Raw genomic sequence first — 26,835 nt, forward strand, 5'->3', positions numbered from 1 at the left:
TAGAAGTCCAGTGTGGGGTGCCTCGCAAGAGGAGGAGGTTTGAAGACGGGAGAAAGGGTCATCACTGCGGGGTTCATTACAGATCTGTTTTATCACTTAACTTTCTGGTCAGTTGTATATTCATGAAGCAATCCTTCAAAAGGGATTTATATTTTGGTTGTCTGCAGTTTGTACTCAGAAACTAGTTGGAATGTCCTGCCACTGTAAATATGTAATTTTGTAAACTTTCCTGTCTATATTCCGAATGTTAATGTCAATTGGAAGAAATTTTATTTATTTAGCAATATAACGTGGAACGAGCCCTTCCAGCCCACCCAGCAACTCATCAATTCAACCCAAGCCTAGTCACAGGACAACTTACAATGATGAATTAACCCACCAGCTGGTAGGTCTTTGGACAGGAGCATCCAGAGGAAACACACGCACTTCACGGAAAGGACATACAAGCTTTCTTACAGAGGATGCCGAATCTGAACTTTGAATTCCAATGCCCCAAGCTGTAATAGCATGATGTTAACCACTACACTAACATGGTGCTCCATAAAAATATTAAAATATGAGAAGAAAAATTGCCAGCTTGAAATATTTACTTTCAAAATTAGAAGACACATAAGATAACCCATTTCATTCTAATATACATGTATTCCTCTCCTGCAGTAATCTATCTGACAAGGATTGAACAGTATTAGTAATATTCATGTTCAAATTGGATATTAAACAGCAGGAATGAAAAGGACCCACCTAATCTATTTGCAAAATATCACAGACTGGAAAAACAAGTCTTGATGCATTTCTCAAACAAAGAAGCCAGAATGAGGGGAGAAAACAGTAAGTTTCTTCTGTCGATAGAGAGATATATTGAGTTGAATAGCCTGGCAGAAGAGCAAAGGCATATCTGGAAATAATTTATGTTGCAGATGAGTCAGTGAATAATTAGAAATGACGGGAACAATTGAAAGGTAAATTACATAAAACAGAAAATACAGCACAACTCTGATCATCCAACATTCTCAGAACTTTCATTGTTTTGGACTAGCAGATCTTCCAGAATATTACTGCCAGCGATATTGGCTCTGGTTTCACCATTAATTTCCTTCTCTCTCAATGGACTGTGGATTTATCCCACAGCTATGCAATTACAACAAAAAATACATAATCACCTTCTCACTGCCCCTATTAACCCTTTGCTAATGATAAATATTCTCTTTGTCCTACTGCTCCTCCACCACCTTTACTGTAAATTTCTGACAAAGGCTCTCCAAACAGAAATATTATTCTGTTTGCTTTCATGGATGCTATTTGGCCCAATGTTCCAATATTTTGTTTTAATTTCAAGGTTTTTAGCATCTGCTGTTTTTTTCAATGTTCATTACAAAGCACATCACCAAATGAAAGAAGAGAGCCTGACTGAATAGCATGCCATCCACAATCCAAATATTCATTCAATTCACTAGTGCTGCAGTGTACACTTTATTAAATACCAAAGGCATGCTCAGCATGACCTCTTAAACCCACAGCCTCAAGCATTTAGAGAGACAATAGCAGCAGGTGTATTTGCAATTTATGCCCATTGTTTCTTGATCGTTACTAGATAAAAATCATGGAATTGCCCAGCAGCACTGCAGGACAGCAACGATTTAAACTGATTACCTGCCACCATTTTAAAGAGCAAACTAAAATCAGCGATAAACACCTGCCCTAATAGCAATACAGATGTCCCACAAGGAAATTAAAGACCCACAGTATAAATATTGAAATAACAAATTTTTATTTTTTAAACTGCAATTTAAAAGAGTTTTTTACCAAAATTACTCACAGGTAGAATTTAGCAGGTTAAATCAAGTATTACAAAAGCAATGAACTATTGAGCAACAAACAGATGTTAACGAGGTACACTTCACACCGCAGTGTAGGCAGTGATTAGCCACAATTATCTGAGGAATGATAACAGCCTCTTGGCTACAGGGCATATCCAAACACAAACTAGATCACTAACAAAATTAATTTCAAATATTTAATCCTCCCTGCAGTCAACCCGAGATAAAAGCAGCTTAAGAGGCTGAGGATGGCAATAAATAAATTAACCAGCATTCTCTTGCTGACTTGCACAGATAATTTTGCTCCCCAAGGTCCATCCCAATCAAGCTGCTCCAGAAAAGCAATACTTTAAAAACCAAAGTGTAAGATATCTCAAATGCCGTGGTTCAGAAAATTCAGCAATCGGCTGATGTAAGAAAATATCACCTCAATTTCCTTTATGTGTTATCTCACAAGAAACAATGTCAAGCCAAGAAGCAACCTGGACCTTTATCAAGACATGCCCAGTCAGTTGTCTGGTGTCTGTTAAAACACTGTGTAGGTGTTATTTGTATCCGCTCCTGCAGTAATTGGGTATATCTGATGAACATCTTGGAAATTTCTTGGTCCAGTGATGACCAAGAAAGACTGTCAGTCTAGTTTTAATTTGCTTTAAAATGCTTTCATTATTGCCCTAGTTAATGACTCTTCATACAATGCAGAGCAGTAATGAATAAAATAACCACATAGTGATGGTATACTAGTTTCATTATTGCAGATATTAAGAGTTTCTGAGCAAAATACATCAATTCCAAAAGAGAACAGATCTTATGGTTTAGTGTGAATGAAAGCTACCCTTCATCAGAAGATAAAATTTCAACTTATTCAACAGATCAACTAACAAAAAATAATGCCTAGCGTGGTAGCTCGGTGTGGCAGTACCTCATTAGCCTGTTAAATGAAGTACAAGTGAATATATTCCTAGCAGTTGGCAGCCCAAGGCACAACATTAGGTGATCTTTATGATGCAAACAAGTTTGCTCTAAGACAGAACACATATTAAAGACATTTGTTCAAGCAGCCACAAATATAATTATTTTTCTCCCTGAATTTCATATCCTCATTTATTGAACAAAGATAAGCGTTCAAATTCACTTTGATACAATTCTCAATTCAGCTTCAAAGGACAAGGAAGTTATTCAGAAATCCAATAATCTAACCCCAATTACTGATGAAGGGTCTCAGCCCAAAACATCAATTGTTCACTCTTTTCCATAGATGCTGCCTGGATTTCCAGCATCTGTAGATTTTCTCATGTTTGTGATCTAACCCCAAACTATTTTACTAGGATTATATTAGAATATAATAGAAATTTTAATATAGTGCAATATTGTGTTTAAATTCTGGAGTGCTTGACAACTCCACTGGGTCAACATAAGAACCTGTCTGGTTCAAAAATGCAAAAACTTTCAGAGAAGAAAACTTTCTGAGAAGAAACCTTTCCATCCTTATCTGGCCTACCTGTACTCTACTTCCACACCAGCTACACAGTTGACTTCTAACTGCCTCATACGTCAGGGGAACTAGGATGGATAACATTGCTGAAATTTCCACATCCTACAACAAATAAAAAAAAAAGATGCGGCAGAACCTGATTGGTTTTGCACTGCACTGTGCACTGGGACAACGTTCTCTTTGGATCTATTAACTACGCTGAGTCGTTGTAACTAGCACCCTAGCTCAGCCAGTACCTAAGAATTAGGAAAAGTTGGGTTGTAGACCCATTGAAGTTATTTCCCAAAGCAAGGCACACAGCCTTCTGAGGTGTTAAAGAGGGACACATAAATAGAATACAAATTGTTTTGGAATTATTCACGATAAAGGGATTAAAAACAGAACCATCATCTCCTTTCTCAGAATGCTTTGGGAGGTCATGCAAGTTGTACATTAGGCAGGAAACTCAGCAGGTTAAAACAATTGAGTTGCAAGGTAGTACTGGTAAATACAACAATACAAGCAAAAATTTATTTTTGAGGAGTGCCAAAGAGGACTATTTATGGAACATCCTCTAGTAGCAAGTTTAAATGAAGGGGTTTCCATTTCAGTTTATCGTTCATTTCTCTAACTTGATATCGCATACCCTATGCAAACACATTCCCTGAATTGTACAGAAACAGATTTCAGAAGAGGGGAGCCATTTGCCGTGGATCATCTGGCAATACACTGATAGAGTCTTCCGCTTTTCCACACAGCATACACAACATAGTATATTCCTGAAGTAAAAAGGAAGAAAAGATTTAGTACTTCAAAAACATCAGCACTGCAAATATGAAACATCAATCTGCTCAGTGTTAAAGCAGTTTCTTGTCAAATAAAAAACTGAATTTCTTATTACAACATTAGTGCATTTTCCAGGTGGGGGTATAAAGAGACCAAGGTGAATTTGAAGCAGATTTAGCCGGCTAGTTAGGGAATTAACCGCAATTAACACTCATGTGTTGGTGCGTAGCCAAGTGGTTAAGGCGTCGGTCTAGTGATCTGAAGGTCACTAGTTCAAGCCTCAGCTGAGGCAGCGTGGTGTGCCCTTGAGCGAGGCACTTAACCCTAGTGCCCTTCCCTTGGACAACATCGGTGGCATGGAGAGGGGAGACTTGCAGACTTGAGACTTCCATACAACCTTGCCCTGGCCTGCACCCTGGAAACCTTCCAAGGCGCAAATCCATGGTCTCACGAGACTAACGGATGCCTAATAATAACACTCATTAGGCACCTAGGGGTAATTAATTTTGGAAGCATGTTGTATCAATACAAGGTAAGAATGACTGAATGATTTCAAACCAAGGCAAAACTTTAACCATAGTATTAATGAATGAAAAATTCTACCCAGCTGTACTCTTTTAAGTTTTAAATGTGCCCCAATCACCTTAGTTTTCCTTTATGCACACTTAAGCATTTGTCTCAAACTGATGCTATCTGATTACATATATATGATGGATATTGTTCAATAGCAGACCTGACAATGCTGTCATGAGAGGAGAAATTATTCATTTATATCAAGAGTGCTGACAGGCATGAACAACTGTTGGGAAACAAGTAATTTTTAAAATCAGTTTTGAAGGTCAATGTTTAAAATACTTAGAACAGAATGAAGATCCAATTTGGCTTGATTTCCAGACATTCTAATGGATATAACAGAGTTGCACAGCATAGAAGCAGGCCCCTTGGTCTACCACAGCCATGCTCATCATCATTTTTATCTACAGTAATCCCACTTATTTGATTAAATCCAAGTCCATAAATCAAGCCCTTCAACCCTTGTGAATCCTTTTGCACTCCCTCAAGTTTAATCCTTCCTTGAGTGTGGCGACCAGAACTGTACACAGTGTTCACAGGTTTTTGTTTAGCAGAGTGATGGGGAAAAGACAACATAGGTGGAGCTGAGTTCACGGCCAGATCAGCCATGACCTTATTGAATGTGGAACAGGTTCAATAGGCCAGATGGCTGACTCTTGCTCCTATTTCTTGGGTTCTTGTGTAAAACCATGCTCACTATCCCTATCTTTCCAACTACAAATAAATCCCGTCACTCAGATTCCCTAGGAATACCTTTCCCACCCCGTGGGGCGTGGTTCACCAGTCTGAAGTTCCTGGCTTGTTTCTGCTGCCCTTCTTAAATAAAGACACAATATAGGTAACCTCCTCTTCACATACCTCACCTGTGGCTAACAAAGACACAAAATTCTCTGCCGACCCCTTTGTTCCTTCATTTAATATCCTCATGTACATCTGATCAGGCTCTGTGATTTATCGACTTTTATGGGTTTCAAGACCTCCATCACTTCCTCCTTTGTCATGTCAATATGCTCCAGGATATCACTGTCCCATCCCCTGAACTCAATGACACCCATATCCTTCTTCACAATCAATATTCATTTCATATCTTGCCCATTTCCCTTGGCTCCACACACAGGCTACCACACTGACCCTTAAGGGATATTCTTTCTAATTACCCTTTCGCTCTTAATAAACAGAATCTTTTAGGATTATTCCTAATCTTATCTAGCAGGGATATCTCACCATCCCTTTATGACCTCCTGATTTCCTCCTATCACTGATATAGATTCAGAATGACATATCACATTTTCTGTAAATAAAACTACAGTGCTGGGTATGCTATTATTAAAAAAATGTGTTATTATTTACAATGTTTAACAAACAGGGACTAGTTCTTACCTGGTACTCATCAACAACAGTAAACGTGTATTCATGTCTTGCTATAATATGGTGGCAATTCTGACATATGTCTGAAAGAACACAAATGATGCAAATGGAGGTTGTTCAGCAGTGCAGTTCAGGATGATATATAATAAAGGCCTCTATATGCATTATTTAATTATATATAAATAAATTACTAAATAGATAAATCAATAACTATATAATAAGGGCCTCTATATGCATTAGTAAACTACAAAGGCAAATCTTAAACAATTGTTTTATATCCAAGGATCAAATTAGTACCTTGGAATCTCTCTGGTTAGTTTACATGGTACTTGCTGAGGACATCACAATAATGGTACTATTTTGAGTTTTTTCTTTCAGTAAGTACAAATAATACAGATCGCCTATTAAAGAACCTTTACAGATAGCCATTACAGAATATAATGGTTTTCACGGAATGTCAATCAAAAATAATTACAGGAAAATGTTAATTTATTTCACAATTTCTAGATCAATATTTTTCTCTCCCATGTCGCTTCAAGCTGTAAAAAGAAATCTGCAATGAAAATCGAAGTTTATGTCACTCAGCTAATTCTGGGATCTTCAAATTTTAATAGGACACCAATGCTAATTCAACAAAAGCTTAAAACAGCTTACTATCTCAATTCAAACAAGTGGAATCTCAAACAGCTACATCAGCATTCCTTAACATTCTATTATTTCAGTGCTCTGGATCTATAAAATTCCATTTTGTAAATCCAGACAAATGTATATACAGTAATGCATTCAATATAGCAAGTTCTCACTTATCTTGTATTCATTCATCTGGAATACTCATGCAACCTGGCAAAAAAAACCCTGATTTTACAAAAATGAGCTTAGCAGAGAATTTTATTCCAAGCATTCTGCACAGTAAGTGTGAAAAGGTGCTTTCAGTTTATTTTCATTTACACATTCGGATGTACAGTTACAGCATGTTCAGCAACAATACTCTGAGGATTTGGCCCTTCATGTAATAGTGAGCACCAATCATCCACTTATTTTCATTGCATTTTATATTTATATTGTTTCACAATAAAATATAGAATTGCAGTGTAAAATATTATTTAAAAGGATAAGCCAATGATGTACAGCAATTTTAAGGTTGATGCATAGCATACTAGTGTATGGTGCACCAGAACTGCTTGGAGTAATTCTCATGTAATCAGTACTGCAACCCCCACTCCCCACTGATTGCTGACAGTACATTGTAATAGCAAGGATTTAACAAGAGTACACTGGATACTAAAGTTCCCAAGTAACAAAGATTGCAAACATTTTTCTCCACCCTCTAATTTTTCTTCATAAAAGGAAAATTTAAGGGAAACCTGTTTCTAGTGTTATTGCATAAGAATTGAGCTTTTTAAACATAACGCTCAAATACTTTTGGCCACTTTTGGGTATTGAAATACAATCTTTTTCGATGTTTAAAAATTTAACTTCAACTTGAACTGAAGATTTAAAAGCCAGTAACTCACGGTCATATGTAACAATTTCTTCTCCGTCATCATCGTCCTGGGTTCTATTAGTAATCAGCACAAAGTCTCTTTTACTGCACTTAGCACAACCCACATAATTCAGTAGATAGGAGCCATTCTCTAAGCATGTGTTACCCTATTTGGAAAGAAACAGAGTGAGCTTACCTTTTATAAGTTTAACTGTTCTTTTCATATGCCATCAGTCTTATGAACACTTGAATTTTAGTCTATTATAAACCAAGTCCACCTGTACATACACAGGTATACCTCATTGTATATAGTTCATGATTATTTGCACTATTATTTTGTTTGCTTTTTGATTCTGTACAGCGAGAGCTCAGGGAAATCGGCATCAAATTCCCTGTATGTGTCCACATACTTGCCGATAATAAAGGATTCTGATTCTTCTGATTCTGATGTCTCATTATAAATATCTTTGCTACATGCAGGTCTCCATCAGAAAAACTATACAGAACACTGTCAGTCCTTTTCACTAACAGCTACTAAGAAGGTGAAACAAAGGAGATAACAAGGTACCTGCTTTCCAATTTTCTTAAGTTTACAAGCCTACAAGTCTGAGACAGCAAGTTAAGGATTCAGGTTGAGGATGAAAACCCATATAAGCCCATTCCTTGAATGAAGAACCTCCACAGCAACATCATTGTTATTGGTATTGACTCAAAGGAGAAAAAACATGGCGAAAACTAACAAAAATAAATATACTTAATTCTGTCACAATTGCAAAGTGGATGTAGGGAAACAGACATTTATCAGTTTAACAAATGTAAATCACTGAAAGCAGAAAGTTGATAGAAACAAAATTACAGAGATTCTTGGATTCCAAATAGATTATGAATCTTCTGCTTATCCACCTAATATGACAGATGCTCTCTTTCAGTTTAAACACATTTCAAAAAGGGTTGATAGCTATAATCTATAAATGGTTATTGAATTCACGAATGATATCTAATGATAAAATTAAACGCGCTTGGGAATCGGAATTTCAAGAGTCATTTTCAGATAATCAATGGAGTAAAATTTTTCATTCGGTTTACAGCTCATCTACTTGTGCCCATCATTCCTTGATACAGTTCAAGGTAGTGCATCGGGCCCATATGTCAAAGGATAAACCAGCACATATTTTCTCCAACATCAATCCTACTTGTGACAGATGTAACACTGAGCTGGCCACTTTAACTCATATGTATTGGTCTTGTATAAAGCTAGATAACTTTTGGAGAGATGTTTTTATAACACTATCCAAAGTTTTGGATCCCGATCTACAACCTAATTTGCTTACGGCAATTTTTGGGATTATCCTATCAGAAGCAGGAAATATTCCTGTTTCCGCTCAATGTATCATAGCCCTTTCGACCTTACTGGCTAGGAGAGCCATTTTATTGAAGTGGAAGGATTCTAATCCACCTACGGTCTTTTATTGGCTCTCCTGCATTATGTCCTGTTTAAGTTTAGAGAAAATAAGAAGTCAGACATTTGATACATCCTTTAAATTTGAGCAAATCTGGTGACCTTTTATCCAATATTTTCATTTAATCTGATTTATTACTCTTTCAATCTTTTTTTTTGAAGTTTTAGATTTGATCAGAAAGTCTTTCTTTCTTTTTTTTTGGTTGTATCCTCAAGATAGACTGTCCAGCCCCTTTTCTCTTTGTTTTTTTTTGTTTTTTTTAATATAGTGTAGTGGTTTTTTTTTCCTTTCCATTTAAAACCTAATGTTTTTTCTTTTCTCTTCATAAACTGATAAGAGGAGAATTGTTACTTTCATTTTTTAATTATATATTTTATACTAGTTTAACAATATCTATGATTTTGACAATGTCTATCTTAATCTCAGTTTATATTGTTACTGATATATATATTCAAAATAATTCTCCTCTTGATTGTAATTATGCTCCTTTTAAATCAATAAAAAGATTAAAAAAGAAAAGAAAGATTATGAATGAACAGTTAAACTGCATTCCCACTTTTATGAGGCATATCTAGACCTTGGAGAGGGTGCACAAGAAATTTATCAGGAGATGAGGGATTCCAGTTAAGTGAAGACCCCAAAGAAAACTGAGAGGTTCTTCTTTTCAGCATAAGAGGTTAAGAAGAGAATCACCAAACACTTTCAAAATAATGATAGTTTTGTGAGGGTAGACAGGAAGTAAAACGATTTCCATAGGTATGAAAAGTAGAAGGTAGGCAAATGAACCAGAGGTATGATGTGAGCTTAACAAAACATTATTTTTACAAAGTAGAATGCCCTGCCTAAGTGATGAAGTATTTAATACAAAATTAAACAAATGAGGCCCACAAGGAAATAGCAAGGGACTGTGACTAATTGGAAAGCTGTCTTGAAGACCAGTTAGATCTTGACAAGTGATTGGCCATACATTTGTCATAAAAATGCTGCATTTGAGTGTATACAAATTCTTGCACAGTGGAGCTATTCAAATGGGCACTAACACTTTAACAACTTACACGTATAATGTTTTCATTGAGTTAACATTCCAAGGTACTTCGCAAGCATGTAACTAAATATTTGACATTAAGCTACAGAAGAAGGTATACACAAAAGGGATGAGAGTGAAGGTGATAAAGTGGATCACTAGGTACAGCTTGATGCATTTGAAGTGAACACCAGACTTTGGTTGATCCCCTGTAAAAGAAAGATTTAATTTGCAACCAACACACATCAAAGTTGCTGGTGAACGCAGCAGGCCAGGCAGCATCTGTAGGAAGAGGTGCAGTCGACGTTTCAGGCCGAGACCCTTCGTCAGGACTAACCACCAGTTGTTTTGTATGCAGTGTTGCACATGGACAACCAGGTTCGATTTAATTGCCTTCATAAAAAATTTAGGATGATTTGTTGGGAGGGGATTAAACTGATAAAGAACTAGCCTTCGAAAGGCAATTGTAAAATGATGTGTGGAGGGGGGCAGATTGGGAAATGAGGTTAGGAAAGAATTTGAAAATTAGTGTGCAAGTTCCAATCCAAAATTCAAGCAGCAGCAAACATGGAAATCTCAGCTAGCATACGGTGAACAGTTGTAATAAAGATTTCTGCCTCTACCACCTCTTCAGGCAGTTAGATCCAGATCCCAGGTACTCTATGTGCTAAAGACCTTTCCTCACTTTCTTCTAATCCTTTACCCAGACACCTTCAATGATTGGCTGCTGGGCTTTAACTCCTTGTTAAAGGAAGTTCATCTATTTGTTCAATTCTATCAACGTCCTAAAAAATCTTAACACCATCCTCTCCAGCGTAATATGATATTCCAGTTAAATTAGTATTGCATATAATTCTACCACAATCTGTCTGCTCATATATTCTATAGCTCAGCTAGTAAAGAATCCCTCTGGTGCTTATCTTATCAACTACCCCATTTTATTTAAGCAATTGCGGACATAGAATCCCTTTCTTCTACCACACCACTCAAATTCCTATTTATTGTACATTTCCTTGCTTTATTGCACCCCCTCAAATGATGTACCTGACATTTCACTGGAAAGAATTCCATTTACCTCTTTTTTTGCTCAATTAACCATGCCCTCCATAAAGCTTGGTTCCTCACTGTCAAGTATATGATCAGAATTTTTGGAGGGAGAGAGGATGGATTGGCAGTGTATATAATCTACAATTTACTGCTCTGGGCAGAGGTGAATCCAGGATCTATTTCTGTCAATTGAAATCTGTCATTTTACAATTTTCCCCATCTACAACTGCCAAGAGCTTCCTCGATTACCTAAAACAAAATGGCTTTTACTGTCATCTTTGATTTGCTATTTTCTCCACTTGGTTTGTAAATGTTCTCAAGATGGCCTTGCGGCAATGACACCTCACTGTTTCCAGTTTGTCACTTGCTGTTACCTTGACTATGCCATCCACAAATCTGGTATCAAATTCTACGCACACATAGCACTTTTACTTTATTATTGATGGATGCACAGGTAAAAGTAAATTTACCCTATAGTTAAAATTGCTTTCCAGTAGCAGCAGGTTTAAACACAAAGGAAGTTAATAACTTAGACTGATTATGTGACACAACTAGATGGTTCAAGTGTCATTGAAGATGACAAAGAGAGATTCAAAAAGCAATGATGCTTCATGCTATCATTTACAATGGATGTCAGGCTTCTCCTTTTATGCAGGGGTGTTCTGATGACTGTAACTCACCCTTGGGCAATACCAACAGCCTATGAGAAATCAATCTTTTTTGTCCTTGACAATTTCCCCACATGGGCCATAAACTCCATTCTACCCTCCCACTACATCCAAACAGTTAAGGTACATGAAGGAATCATCTAGCATCATAAAATTGGAAAAGTTTCTTATATGTCAACCTAGATGCCATTCAAACTGAAAAGGATGATGGGAAATTGGGCTAATGGTGAAGACAGCTTGAAGTCATGTTAGGAGAAATAAAGCATTGATTAGGTTTAGGAAGTGTTTAGATCGTAAGGCATAGCAAGCTCGAGGAGCAGAGACAAATAGAAATGCAGGCTAAGTGCAGGAGAGCTGATCATACGGAGTCATAATATAAACACAAGGTCCTACAGTAGAGCAGAGAGAACAGAGAAAAGTGGCTATCAAGCAAATGATGGATAAATCAGGCAATGAAAGGCAACTTCCACAGAGAAAAACAAAGATCAAACATTGCCATTGAATTACTGTGAACTTGTAAAATCTGCATGTAACTATTGCAACATAGATACTATGAATTGCTGCAAGTTTTTGAGTCAATAGAGCATATTTGAGCTCTCTGGGTGTTGATTTTGCGCAACACTTCTGATTCAGTTATTTTAAATTCTTTTGTGGAAACTTTTTAAATGTAATCCCAGAGTTTGTTTTTTAAAATGCAAATAAGTAGCCAGGATTCTTGTCTCCTGGAATGTAAATATTCAAACTCAGATTCAAATTGATTGTCATTCAACCAAGACAATCTGGACGAAGGTGCACAACACAGTGCACATAACTCAAACACGTAACACAAAGTAATATTACCACAAATAAATTATCAGATAATAAGGTGCACTTAAAATACATGTTAAAAAGTAAGAATGTAACGCTACTGACGCTTCATACCTGATGAGACCTGGGTGGAGGCAGGGAGTTCAGTAGTCTTACGGCCTGGGTTAGAAGCTGTTTTCCATTGTAACAGTTCTCGGCCTAATACTACAGTACCCCTTGCTTAATGGTAAGGGGTCAAAGGAATTGTTGGACAGACGGGAGGGATCATTGCCAATGCTAAGAGTCCTGCATACACAGTATTCCTGATAAATAAAATGCAATGCGTTTGGAGTTCAGTGTTTGGTAAAATGCAAATAAGAGTCCACAGACTGTTTTCAAGTTCACCATGTTGTGCTCCACTTTACCAAGATGAGGTGATGGAAAAATTGTGGAGGTACTTCTATTGAAGAAGTGAATAGGGAAGGATTAAGAAAGATTTAGTGGACACTGTATTGGATGGTGTTAGAACAAGATTGGATGCAATTCACGCCACTGATATTGAAACAATGGGAATGAAACTAGACTATTTGATCGTGGAAAACAGTGTGCACATGTAATTGGAATTGGTTTATGGGTAGGATGAAAATTTTACCAAACTACCAACAGTGTAATAATGCCATGATTCACACAATGAACTCATTCTATTGACTTATCTAGTATCAGGAACAAAGTGGAAACTCTTACTTGTTAAATTTAATATGCCAGTGATATTAAACCTGATTCTGCTTCTAAGTCATTGAGTAATTGTATTTTTTGTAATGGGGATATTTGTATTGAAGACTGCTGTGCTGTCTAAAGATCTTTTTAAAGTGATCTCTACAAGATTAAATATTTCATGATCAAAGGTGGGGGGGGGAATATTGTGATAATATGGCAGTATTTAGCACATCCACACACCCAAATATGACTTAGTTTGTTAATAATATTCATTGATTTTTAAAATCAGGTACTGAGAAAGCTGAAGTAGATTGCCTAATCAATGAATGGACATTGAAATGACTATGTGAGAGAAAAGCATTAGAGTCAAAGGTGCTGAATTGAATAAAGGAATTGAGAGGTTAAAAGAATATTCCACGTACAATGACCTAAGCAAATTGCTTGAAGGAACAAATATGTACTAAGTACACCTATAGAAAGCAATGTGTAGTGAAATCTGTGAAACTTGGATTCACTGGAGAGATCAAAGGGGGAGAGGGGAATACTTACCTGCCTTTTTGCACCAGCCTGTTTGATTGCACAATTGACCAAAAGCTTTCCAAGTCACAGGGCTGGAGCTTCAATCAACACTGATGTGTGCACTCCACAGGAAACCTCCAGGAACTGACCATTCAAAATCTGGTAATACCTGTAACTTCAAAGTAACTGGGCATTGCAGCAATACACCAGTTAGTTTGATATGACTTTGATCTCCTGATTATTTATTAAAACATATTTTTGGGATTTTTTTTATGTTCCTTGGCGAATGCAGCAGGACTCACATAGAACAGTTCAGGCCCTTCACCCACAAAGTTGTGCTGAATTTAAAATTACTCTAAGATCAATTTAACCCTGCCCGCCCCCCACATAGCCTTCTATTTTTTCTTTCATTCATGTGCCTATTAAGAGACTCTTAAATGTCCCTAATTTATCTGCCCCCACCACCAGCTCTGACATTCTCCCTATACTTTCTTCCAATTTTGTTAAAATTATGCCCTTTTGTATTAGCCATTTCCATCCCAGGAAAAGGTGCTGACTGTCCACTCTTAACTATGCCTTTTACACCTCTATCAGGTCACCTCTCATTCTCCTTCACTGCAAAGAGAAAAAGCCCTAGCTTGCTTATAGGACATGCTCTCTAATACAGACAGCATCTTGATAAATCTCTTCTGCACACTCTCTAAAGCTTTGATATGAGACAACCAGAACTGAACACAATACTCCAAGTGTAGTGCTAATCAACTGACTGGCATATTCACTGATATCTTGAATCGCTTGCTTTGGCATTCTGAGGTACACACCTGTTTCCAGCAGGCTTCAATTATACCGCTGCCTAAGAATGTGATAACCTGCGTTAATGATTATCGTCTAGTAGCACTTACATTCACCATGAAGTACTTTGAGAGGCTGGTAATGAAACATATCAACTCCTGCCTAAGAAGCAACTTGGATCCGCTCCAATTTGCCCACTGTCACAACAGGTCAACAGCAGATGCCAGCTCATTGGCTCGTCACTCAACCCTGGAACATCTGGACAGTGAAGATGCATACATCAGGATGTTCTTCATTGACTACAGCTCAGCACTCAGTATCATCATCCCCTCAAAACTAATTGATAAGCTCTAAGATCTAGGTCGCATTACCGCCTTGTGCAACTGGATCCTTGATTTCCCCACTTGCAGACCCGTTAGTCTGGATTGACAACAACATCTCCTGCACAATCTCCATCAGCACAGGTGCTTCACAAGTTGTGTGCTTAGCCTCCTACTCTACTCGATTTACACTTACGATTGTGAGGCTAAGCACAACTCCAATGCCATATTTAAGTTGGCAGTATCAGAGGTGGTGACAAATTCTACAGGTGTACTGTGGAGAGCATGCTGACTGACTGTATCACCGTCTGGTATGGGGTGGGGGGGGCTACTGCACAGGGTCAAAGTAAACTGCAGAGAGTGGTAAATGTAGTCAGCTCCATCATGGGTACTAGCCTCTGTAGTATCCAAGGCATCTTCAAGAAGCCATGCTTTAGGAAGGTGGCGTCCATCACTAAGAACCCCCACCACCTAGGCCATGCCCTCTTCTCATTGTTACCATCAGGAGGTACAGGCACACACTCAGTGATTCAAGAAGAACTTCTTCCCCTCTGCCATCCGATTTCTAAATGGACATTGAACCCTTCAACACTACATCACTACTTCTTTTTATTTATTTTTACACTTTTTTTTAAATACTTAACTACTTAATATACATATATACTTACTGTAATTCAAGTTTTTTTTTCTATATTTATCATGTATTGTACAGCTGCCACAAAGTTAACAAATTTCACGATACATGCTGGTGAAGTAAACCTGATTCTGATTCTGAAATTAGCATACAGGAGAGAGATTGAAAACCTGGCTGAGTGGTGCCACAACAACAACCTCTCACTCAATGTCAGCAAGACCAAGGAACTGACTGTAGACTACAGGAGGAGGAAATTGAAGGACAATGAGCCAGTCCTCATTGGGCGATCAGAAGTGGAGAGGGTCAGCAACTTTAAATTCCCTGGTGTTATCATTTCAGAGGATCTGTCCTGGGTCCAGCTTGTAAGTACGTTACAAGGAAAGCATGGCAGCACCTCTGCTTCATTAACAGCTTTCAAGGATTTGGCACGTTATCTAAAACTTTGAAAAGCTTCTATAGATGTGTGGTGCAGAGTATATTTATTGGTTGCATTACGGCTTGATACGGAAACACCAACGCTCTTGAACAAAAATGCCTACATGCAGTGGATACAGTCCAATCCATCCATCACAGGTAAAGGCCTCCCCACCATTGAGCACATCTACTTGGAGCACTGTCACAGGAAAGCAGCATCCATCATTGGGGACCCCTACCATCTAGGCCATGCTCTCTTCTTGCTGCTGCCAATAGGAAGGAGGTACAGGAGCTTCAGAACCCACACCACCGGTTCAAGAACAGTTATTACCCCTCAAATATAAGATTTGTGATCCAAAGGGGTTAACTTCACTCACCCCAACACTGAAATGTTCCCACAACCTATGGACCCGTTTTCAAGGACTCTTTACCTCATGTTCTCAATAGTTATTGCTTATTGACTGATTGATTGATTGATTTAGTATTTACATAATTTGTTGTCTTTTGCACAGTTGTTTTTTCATCTTGTGTGTGGTCTTTCACTGAATCTTTTGTGTTTATTTGTATTTCTTGTGAATGCCCACAAGAAAATGAATCTCAGGGTTATATATGGTGACCTATATGTAGTTAGATAATAAATTTCCTTTGAACTTTGAGATATGAAGAATAGGTATGAAGCCGAGTTACCATGCAAACTGGGAAAGAACGATGGGAAACAGGTAGTTTAAAAGAAGAGCTTGAAAAGAGTTTAAACTGCACGACATAGCTAGCAGGAGCACAGATAACAAAATGCATTTAGAAAGCAGGCTGCACAGGAGAACTGATCAGAGAAGCAGAGTCACAACAGAAAGACACCACCATAGAGTACCAAATTGTAAAGGGAAAGGGGGAAAGTGGCTGTGTGGCAAATAAAGGTGAAGTCTCAATTGTTGAGAAACTCACCACTGTTGAGAAAGTTTTGTGTGGTGTCCCAAGAGGGCAACTTAGTTCCAATTGAAAACCAAATTAAGGGAATCAGAATCAGAATTGTCACTTTCTTATGCTGTGAAATCTGTTTTTTTTGCCTCCACAGTACAGTGCAAGACAAAATTACTTTAAAAACATAAATAGTACAAAAGACAAATAACAAGGTAGTGCTCATGAACTGTTCAGAAATGTTATGGTGGAGGAGGGGAGGACACTGCTTCTGAAACATTGAGTATGGGTCTTCAGGCTCCTGTACCTCCTCCCTGACGGTAGCAACACGAAAAAGGCATGTCCTGCATGGTGAGGGTCCTTAATGATGGGGATGCTGCCTTCTTTAGCACCACCTTTGAAGACGTTCTTAATAGTGGAGAGGGTTGTGCTCCTGATGAAACTATCTGAGTCTACAATCCTCTGCAGCCTCTTTCAAATCTACAAAATGGAGTCTCCATATTAGGTTGTGATCAACCAGTCAGAATGTGGAAACTTGCAAGAGTCTTCGGTGGCATATCAAATCTGTTCAAACTGCTAATGAAATATAGCTGCTGGTGTTCCTCCTTAGTGATTTCATCAATGTGTTGGTGCAGGATAGATCCTCTGAGATGTTGGCACTTCAGAACTTGAAGCTTCTGATCATTTCGACTGCTGAGGATTGCTATGTGTTCTCTGAACTTCCCCTTTCTGAAATCCACAATCAATTCTTTGGTCTTGCAGCTGTAGAGTGCAAGATTGTCACTGAGGTGCAGGCCAAGCACACATATTCCTCCATCAGTATGTCAATAGTCAACCTGGGTGACACTTCATATTCATTTCTGCCAGCTGCAAGCTTGTGACACCAGTACTGTTCTCAAAACATTCTTGAGCACATAGCTTCAAAAAGAAACAAATGTCAGACATTCTGGTACTGGGAAAGTTCATCTGTACCGAACATCCACGAGCTGGTGAACTTCTGGGTTGAGCTGGTACAGGTGTAGTAGACTCAGGTCTGACTGTGTACGTTGTTTGGGAGTGTGTGAGATTAACTGAGTGCGAGTGTGAGAAAGATCCTTGCTTGGCTGGTTTGGCCTGCAGCATGTATTTTAAGTTTTGGTCATGGCTGCTTAAACTTGTGTTTGGTTGCCTTACAGGGGCCACAAAGGAATTTTTTTCTGGCTTATCGCTTACTTTGGGCGGCCGGTTTTCTTGCCTTTGCGTAAGCAGTTCACCAACACTAGCAGTAATAGAGGCGCTTAGCGTGTTTTTCAAAGAGAAAAGCGAACTGATAACTAGAATAGAGGCGGAGTTGCTGTAGGCCCGACAAAGCGGGACTAAAAGTCGCTTCACAGTACAGTTTACCAGTACAGAGAGCTGAGTTTACCAACTTTGGCTCAAGGGGCTTCGGCGAGGAGGCACAGTTGAGTAGCGGGTAAAGTTTTTGTAGTGGTTGAATAAAAAGTCACCAAACTATAGCTAATTAAATAAAGATGCAGGATCAGGTGATGAGCTGTAGCTGCATGATTTGGAAGCTGGTAGACCCCATCGTGGTTCCCCATTTTGTTGGCTGCTCGAGGAACTCACGCTCAAAGCTGATGACCTGGAATCTGAGCTTCAAATCCTGCGGCACAACAGGGAGGGGGAGAGTTGCCTGGATTCTCTGTTTCAGGAGATAGACACACCCATTAGATTAGCTGCCAGTCTGTGGTCAGAGACAAGATGGTGTGACTGCAAGTGAGGCAGATAGTGGGATCCAGGAGATAGTGTTGGAGGAGCCTCAGCTCCTGAGCTTGTCCAACAGGTCTAAGATTCTTGCTCCCTGTGTGGATGAGAGTGGGGGCTGTTGGAAGGATGAGCAAATAACTGTGGCACCATGGTTCAGGGAGCCACTGAGGGGGAGAGAAGAGAAATGTAGTGGTAATTGGGGATAGTATAGTCAGGGGGATAGACAAAGTTTTCTGTTGCAGGGATAAAGAGTCCCAAAGGCTGTGTTGCCTGCCTGGTGCCTGGGTTCAGGACATCTTACCTGACCTGCTGAAGAATCTGCAGTGGCAAGGAAAAGATCCAGTTGTTGTGGTCCATGTGGCTACCAATGACATAGGTAGAATGAGAAAAGAGAGTTTGCTGAGGGAATTTGAGCAGCTAAGGACTAAATTAAAAAGCAGAACCAAAAAGGTGGAAATTTCTGGATTACTACCTGAACCACATGCAAATCGGCACATGGTTAAGCAGATTAGAGAGTTAAATGTATGGCTCAAGGATTTGTTAGAGAGAAGAGGGTTTGAATTTATGGGAAACTGGCACCAGTATTGGGGAAAGTGGGAGCTGTTCCATAGGGATGGGTTTCACCTGAACCGTGATGGGACCTGGATCCCAGCGAATCACATAATAGGGTTGTGGATAGGGCTTTAAACGAGCGGGGGGGGGGGGGTTCAGCAGATTGGAGAAGTGTGGATAAAGTAAAAGAGAAAAGTGTGGATAAAGATAAAGACAAAAGTTAAAAAAGAGGAAAGTAAGGGTGGAGTGCAGATAAGTCAAGTGCATAAGAGACAATGATTACTAGATTTTAAAGGCACAGTGAGTGTAAGGGCAATTTATCTGAATGCCCGTAGAGTTCATAACAAGGTTAGTGAACGTGTGGCACAAATTAGTATACAAGGGTATGATTTAGTGGCCATCACAGACACATGGTTGCAATGTGGCAAGGACATCAGGTAATACGGAAGGATAGGCAGGAAGGTAAGGGAGGTGGGGTATGCCCTTAATTAAGATGAGATCAGGGCGATAGCGGGAGACAATATAAAATCTAAGGAGCAGAATGATGAATCCATCTGGCAAGAGATTAGGAATAGCAAAGGGAAAAAAATCACTGGTGGTGGTTGTCTATAGGCCACCGAATAATAACATTACAGTGGCACAGGCAATAAACCGAGAAATACCTGAGGCATGTAAGAATGGAACAGCAGTTACCATGGGGGACTTTAACTTGCACATAGATTGGGTGAATCAGGTTGGTTGAGGCAGTCTTGAGGACTTCATAGAGTACATGCATGATAGCTTTCTTGAGCAGCATGTTACTGAACCTACAAGGGCAGATACTATCTTGGATCTGGTCCTGTGCAATGAGACAGGTAAAATTAGCAATCTTGTAGTTAGGGATCTTCTTGGAAAGAGTGATCACAGTATGATTGAGTTTCTCATACAAATGAAAGGTGCAATAGTTCAATTTTAAACCAGTGTATTATGCCTAAACAAGGGAGATTACAATGAATAGTGGAAGGAGTTGGATAGTGTAGACTGAAAATACAGGCTATAAGGTGGGACAGTTGAGGAACAGTGGAAGACTTTCAAAGAGATTTTTCACAGTGCTCAACAAAAGTATATTCCAGTTAAAAGCAAGGACAGTAAGGGTGGGGAGAGCCAGCCATTGATAACTAAGGAAATAAAGGAAGGCGTCAAACTAAAAGCTCGTGAGTACAAAGTCGCCAAGAGTAGTGGGAAACTGGAAGACTGGGAAAACTTTAAAAGTAACAAAGAACTACTAAGCGAGCAATAAAGAAAGGGAAGATAGATTATGAAAATAAACTAGCACAAAATATAAAAACAGATAGAAAAAGTTTTTATAATTGAATAAAGCAGAAAAGGGTAGCCAAAGTGAACATAGATCCCTTGGAGGACGAGAAGGGGGAATTGATATTGGGAAATGAGGAAATGGCCGTGGCTTTGAACACCGAAGAGAGATAATATGGATATGATGGGAGGTGAGGATCTTGATACAATAGCTGTCACTAAAGAGGTAGTGCTGAGCAAACATGTCGGCCTAAAGATAGATAAGTCACACATCAAAGTTGCTGGTGAACGCAGCAGGCCAGGCAGCATCTCTAGGAAGAGGTACAGTCAACGTTTCAGGCCGAGACCCTTCGTCAGGACTAACTGAAGGAAGAGTGAGTAAGGGATTTGAAAGTTGGAGGGGGAGGGGGAGATCCAAAATGATAGGAGAAGACAGGAGGGGGAGGGATGGAGCCAAGAGCTGGACAGGTGATAGGCAAAAGGGATATGAGAGGATCATGGGACAGGAGGTCCGGGAAGAAAGACAAGGTTGGGCGGGGGACCCAGAGGATGGGCAAGAGGTATATTCAGAGGGACAGAGAGAGAAAAAGGAGAGTGAGAGAAAGAATGTGTGCATAAAAATAAGTACAGATGGGGTATGAGGGGGAGGTGGGGCCTAGTGGAAGTTAGAGAAGTCGATGTTCATGCCATCAGGTTGGAGGCTACCCAGCCGGAATATAAGGTGTTGTTCCTCCAACCCGAGTGTGGCTTCACCTTTACAGTAGAGGAGGCCGTGGATAGACATGTCAGAATGGGAATGGGATGTGGAATTAAAATGTGTGGCCACTGGGAGATCCTGCTTTCTCTGGCAGACAGAGCGTAGATGTTCAGCAAAGCGGTCTCCCAGTCTGCGTCGGGTCTTGCCAATATATAAAAGGCCACATCGGGAGCACCGGACGCAGTATATCACCCCAGTCGACTCACAGGTGAAGTGTTGCCTCACCTGGAAGGACTGTTTGGGGCCCTGAATGGTGGTAAGGGAGGAAGTGTAAGGGCATGTGTAGCACTTGTTCCGCTTACACGGATAAGTGCCAGGAGGGAGATCAGTGGGGAGGGTTGGGGAGGACGAATGGACAAGGAAGTTTTGTAGGGAGCGATCCCTGCGGAATGCAGAGAGAGGGGGGGAGGGAAAGATGTGCTTAGTGGTGGGATCCCGTTGGAGGTGGCGGAAGTTACGGAGAATAATATGTTGGACCCGGAGGCTGGTGGGGTGGTAGGTGAGGACCAGCGGAACACTATTTCTAGTGGGGTGGCGGGAGGATGGAGTGAGAGCAGATGTACGTGAAATGGGGGAGATGCGTTTAAGAGCAGAGTTGATAGTGGAGGAAGGGAAGCCCCTTTCTTTAAAAAATGAAGACATCTCCCTCGTCCTAGAATGAAAAGCCTCATCCTGAGAGCAGATGCGGCGGAGACAGAGGAATTGCGAGAAGGGGATGGCGTTTTTGCAAGAGACAGGGTGAGAAGAGGAATAGTCCAGATAGCTGTGAGAGTCAGTAGGCTTATAGTAGACATCAGTGGATAAGCTGTCTCCAGAGACAGAGACAGAAAGATCTAGAAAGGGGAGGGAGGTGTCGGAAATGGACCAGGTAAACTTGAGGGCAGGGTGAAAGTTGGAAGCAAAGTTAATAAAGTCAACGAGTTCTGCATGCGTGCAGGAAGCAGCGCCAATGCAGTCGTCGATGTAGCGAAGGAAAAGTGGGGGACAGGTACCAGAATAGGCACGGAACATAGAATGTTCCACAAACCCAACAGAAAGGCAGGCATAGCTAGGACCCATACGGGTGCCCATAGCTACACCTTTAGTTTGAAGGAAGTGGGAGGAGCCAAAGGAGAAATTATTAAGAGTAAGGACTAATTCCACTAGACGGAGCAGAGTGGTGGTAGAGGGGAACTGATTAGGTCTGGAATCCAAAAAGAAGCGTAGAGCTCTGAGACCTTCCTGATGGGGGATGGAAGTATATAAGGACTGGACATCCATGGTGAAAATAAAGCGGTGAGGGCCAGGGAACTTAAAATCATCGAAAAGTTTAAGAGCGTGAGAAGTGTCACGAACATAGGTCGGAAGGGATTGAACAAGGGGTGATAAAACAGTGTCGAGGTATGCAGAAATGAGTTCGGTGGGGCAGGAACAAGCTGAGACAATAGGTCGGCCAGGACAGGCAGGTTTGTGGATCTTGGGTAGGAGGTAGAAACGGGAAGTGCGGGGTGTGGGAACTATAAGGTTGGTAGCAGTGGATGGGAGATCCCCTGAGCGGATAAAGTCGGTGATGGTGTGGGAGACAATGGCCTGGTGCTCCTTAGTGGGGTCACGATCGAGGGGTAAATAAGAGGAGGTATCCGCGAGTTGTCGCTGTGCCTCGGCAAGGTAGAGGTCAGTACGCCAGACTACAACAGCACCCCCCTTATCGGCGGGTTTAATAATAAGGTTAGAATTAGTGCGGAGGGAACGGAGAGCAGAGCGTTCGGAAGGAGTGAGGTTGGAATGGGGACAAGGTGCGGTGAAGTCGAGACGGTTGATGTCCCGTCGGCAATTAGCGATAAAGAGATCCAGAGCGGGCAGAAGACCAGAGCGGGGTGTCCATGAAGAAGAGGAGGGTTGAAGACGGGAGAAGGGGTCATCGGTGGGGGTGGAAGAGTCCTTGCCGAAGAAGTAGGCTCGGAGACGGAGACGGCGGAAGAAAAGTTCCGCATCGTGGCGAACACGGAACTCGCTGAGGTGTGGCGAAGGGGGACAAAGGTGAGGCCCTTACTGAGGACCGAGCGTTCTGCCTCCGACAGTTGAAGGTCAGAGGGGATGGTAAAGACCCGGCACGGATGAGAGCTGGGATCAGAGGGGGGAAGGGGGAGGCTGGGGGTGTCAGTGGGGAGGGGAGGGTTGGGGTGAGAGGAAGATGGAGCCTCCGGGGGCCCAGGAGTTGACGGTGGGATCTGAGAAAGACGGGGCTGTGGAGTGGTGGTGGGGGAAGGGGAGACGGGAGTCACAACAGCAGCACATAAAGACCCGGCCTGGAGTTCAAGGCTGGCGTCGCAGTTGGTGGTTGTGCAATCGCTGTGAAGGTGTCCATGGTCGTTGCTGGAGTCCGGGTTTTCTCTCACTCTCCTTTTTCTCCCTCTGTCCCTCTGAATATACCTCTTGCCCATCCTCTGGGTCCCCCCCCCCACCTTGTCTTTCTTCCCGGACCTCCTGTCCCATGATCCTCTCGTATCCCTTTTGCCAATCACCTGTCCAGCTCTTGGCTCCATCCCTCCCCCTCCTGTCTTCTCCTATCATTTTGGATTTCCCCCTCCCCCTCCAACTTTCAAATCCCTTACTCACTCTTCCTTCAGTTAGTCCTGACGAAGGGTTTCGGCCTGAAACGTCGACTGCACCTCTTCCTAGAGATGCTGCCTGGCCTGCTGCGTTCACCAGCAACTTTGATGTGTGTAACTATAGGCCCATTAGTTTAACATCTGTAGTTGGGAAAATGCTTGAAGCTATCACTAAAGAAGAAATAGCGAGGCATCTGGAAAGAAATGGATCCATCAGGCAGACACAGCATGGATTCAGCAAAGGCAGGTCCTGTTTGACAAACTTACTGGCATTCTTTGAGGATATAACAAACACAGTGGATAGAGGGGAACAGATAGACATTATTTAATTGGAACTCCAGAAGTTTTTCGATAAGGAGATAAAAGACTTATCCACAAGATAAGGATGCATAGAGTTGGGAGTGATGCATTAGCATAGATAGAGAATTGGTTAACTAATCGAAAGCAGAGATTTGGGATACATGGGTGTTTCCCTGGTTGGCAATCAGTGGTGAGCGGTGTGCCGCAGGGGTCGGTGCTGGGCCCACAACTGTTCACGATATATACATCAACGATCTGGAAGAGGGGACCGAGTGTAGTGTATCTAAGTTTGCTGATGACACTAAATTGAGTGGAAAAAGCAAAATGTGCAGAGGATACGGAGAGTCTGCAGAGAGATATAGATAAGTTAAGTGAGTGGGTAAGGGTCTGACAGATGAAGTACAATGTTGATAAATTTGAGATCATCCACTTTGGAAGGAAAAATGAAAGAACAGATTATTATTTAAATGATAAAAGATTTCATCATGCTGCTGTGCAGAAGGACTTGGGAGTGCTTGTGCATGAATCACAAAAGGTTGGTTTGCAGGTGCAGCAGGCTATCAAGAGGCAAATGGAATGTTGGCCTTCATGCTACAGGGATTAAATTTAAGAGCAGAGAGGCTATGCTGCAATTGTATAGGGTCCTACTGAGGCCATATCTGGAGTACTGCATACAATTCTGGTCTCCTTACTTGATAAAAGATATACTGGCTTTGGAGGTGGTGCAGAGGAGATTCACCAGGTTGATTCCAGAGATGAGGGGGTTAGATTATGAGGAGAGATTGAGTTGCCTGGGACTGTACTCGCTGGAATTCAGAAGGATGAGAGGAGATCTTATAGAAACATATAAAATTATGAAAGGGGTAGATAAGATAGAAGCAGGAAAGCTGTTTCTACTGGTAGGTGAGACTAGAACTAGGGGACATAGCTTCAAGATTCGGGGGAGGGGAGTAAATTTAGGATGGAGATGAGGAGGAACTGCTTTTCCCAAAAGTGGTGAATCTGTGGAATTCTCTGCCCAATGAAGCAGTGAAGACTACCACAGTAAATATATTCAAGACAACGTTGGATAGATTTTTGCACAGTAAGGGAATTAAGGGTTATGGGGAAAAGGCAGGTGGGTGGAGATGAGTCCATGGTCAGATCAACCATGACCTTATTGAACAGCAGAGTAGGCTGGCCAACTCCAACTGGCCAGATGGCCGACTCCTGCTCCTATTTCTTATGTTCTTATGAACACTACCTCCTTATTCATCTTTTGCACTGTTTATTGTAACTTATAGTGATTTTTATAACTCACACTGTAATGCCGTCACAAAACAAATTTCACATCATAGGGCACTGATGATAAATTTGATTCTGATCTATGCTTGCAACTCATAGATATGAAACACATTAACTAGTAAGCCTTACTTCAACAAACACTTGAGTCATCTTCAATCCTGCCATTATAATTTGTTTCATGCTCATGAGACTGGGTACCATAATGGTTGGGAAACTGACCATGATTAGTTTCATTCTCAGACTGCATACTTGGAAGTTTTTCCCCCACTTTCCAGCTTCATGATTTGCTGAGCGAGATTATCAATTTATCCTGAATCAAGGATGGTCCTATGCTGTGTCCACCTGATGTGAAACTCACAACCAGGTATTTAAGATCATTCTATGCAATATACTTTCGTCTTATTTCAGAAGGCATTGATGCTGATCCCCAAGGTGGAAAGAATGCACAATTCATCAGTACTCTTAATTCAAAATCTCCACATTCAAAAAAAGAATGTGCACAAATGTCAGTGTGACTTCAGAGCACTGTCAAAAAAATTTCTGTGATTTAACCAAAAATGATCCAAAACTGAGTTCAATGCATCATTACTCATGCTAGTTAAGGCAGGGTTACTGCTGTTATTAATGCCAAAATAGTTCATACCAGCCACAGTTCCTGCAACCAACCACTATAGTCTGTAGCTGACAGAGTAGATCATCATGCTGAGCCGCGATGACACGCACGACTAAACAATCTGCAGCAAAGTTGCACATATATAGGGAGATCTGACAACCACGAACCTTCACCAGGTCACTGAAGTATATGAGATTGAATCTCTACTCACATTGCCCTCAGGAAGCCATATAGTAGGACACCACATCATGTCTCTGTCACAAAGTGACAGTTCAGGAAATAAAATAGTTAACAGATGCAGCAAGTGATCTGGCTGCTGACATAGTTCTGAGCCTTGGTCTGGCTAAAACAGTTATGTCAAGGATCTGAATGGACAACACCAAAATAGTCTCCGCAGATGTTTCCGAATCCAAATAATAAGTCAATGCCAATGGCCTTGCATTGACAATGAGTCTGACATAAACAATTACTCGCAATTTTCAACCAGAGAGAGTTTTAAGACCTGTCAGTGATCCATGGAATGTTTAAAATTAAGTTACCAGCTGCAACCACTCCCTTTGTCATAACATAGCCTGTCCTCCATTTGTCTGAGCACGCTGACAGTATGTAAACCCCAAACTCATCATTAACACAGTGATCATCAGCACGGGGGGGGGGGGCAGTCATCTCTGACTGACAACCCAGGTTCCTGTCCTGAGCCCACAGACTCCAGCTTAACTCTTCAGAGCGGCGCAATCCCACTCTGTCCCCACCTAGTCAGGTTACTACCCCCTCCGCGTTTCCCCCGCTCCCCTCCAGCCGCCTCTCACCCGGTCCGGGTACTCCCTCAGCACGCAGCCCACACACATCACTGCTGCTCCTCGGGCCCTGGGCGCTGGCCCGCCAACTTCCGATCTCGGAGC

The 26,835-nt window shown here is 41.0% G+C and overlaps 1 protein-coding gene across 1 annotated transcript; it reads right to left on the bottom strand.

Annotated features, from left to right (window-relative positions):
- Window positions 1–1,751: 1,751 nt before the first annotated feature.
- Window positions 1,752–26,835, bottom strand: churc1 (churchill domain containing 1). The gene is made up of 4 exons (XM_072277600.1): window positions 26,743–26,835; window positions 7,533–7,668; window positions 6,031–6,101; window positions 1,752–4,070 (listed from the first exon to the last, which is right to left on the bottom strand). Exons 1-4 carry the CDS (start codon window positions 26,779–26,781, stop codon window positions 3,978–3,980), a joined length of 339 nt encoding a protein of 112 aa, XP_072133701.1. The 5' UTR covers window positions 26,782–26,835; the 3' UTR covers window positions 1,752–3,977.

This window comes from Mobula birostris, chromosome 1 (assembly GCF_030028105.1).
Source record: "Mobula birostris isolate sMobBir1 chromosome 1, sMobBir1.hap1, whole genome shotgun sequence".
Classification (NCBI taxonomy): Eukaryota; Metazoa; Chordata; class Chondrichthyes; order Myliobatiformes; family Myliobatidae; genus Mobula; species Mobula birostris.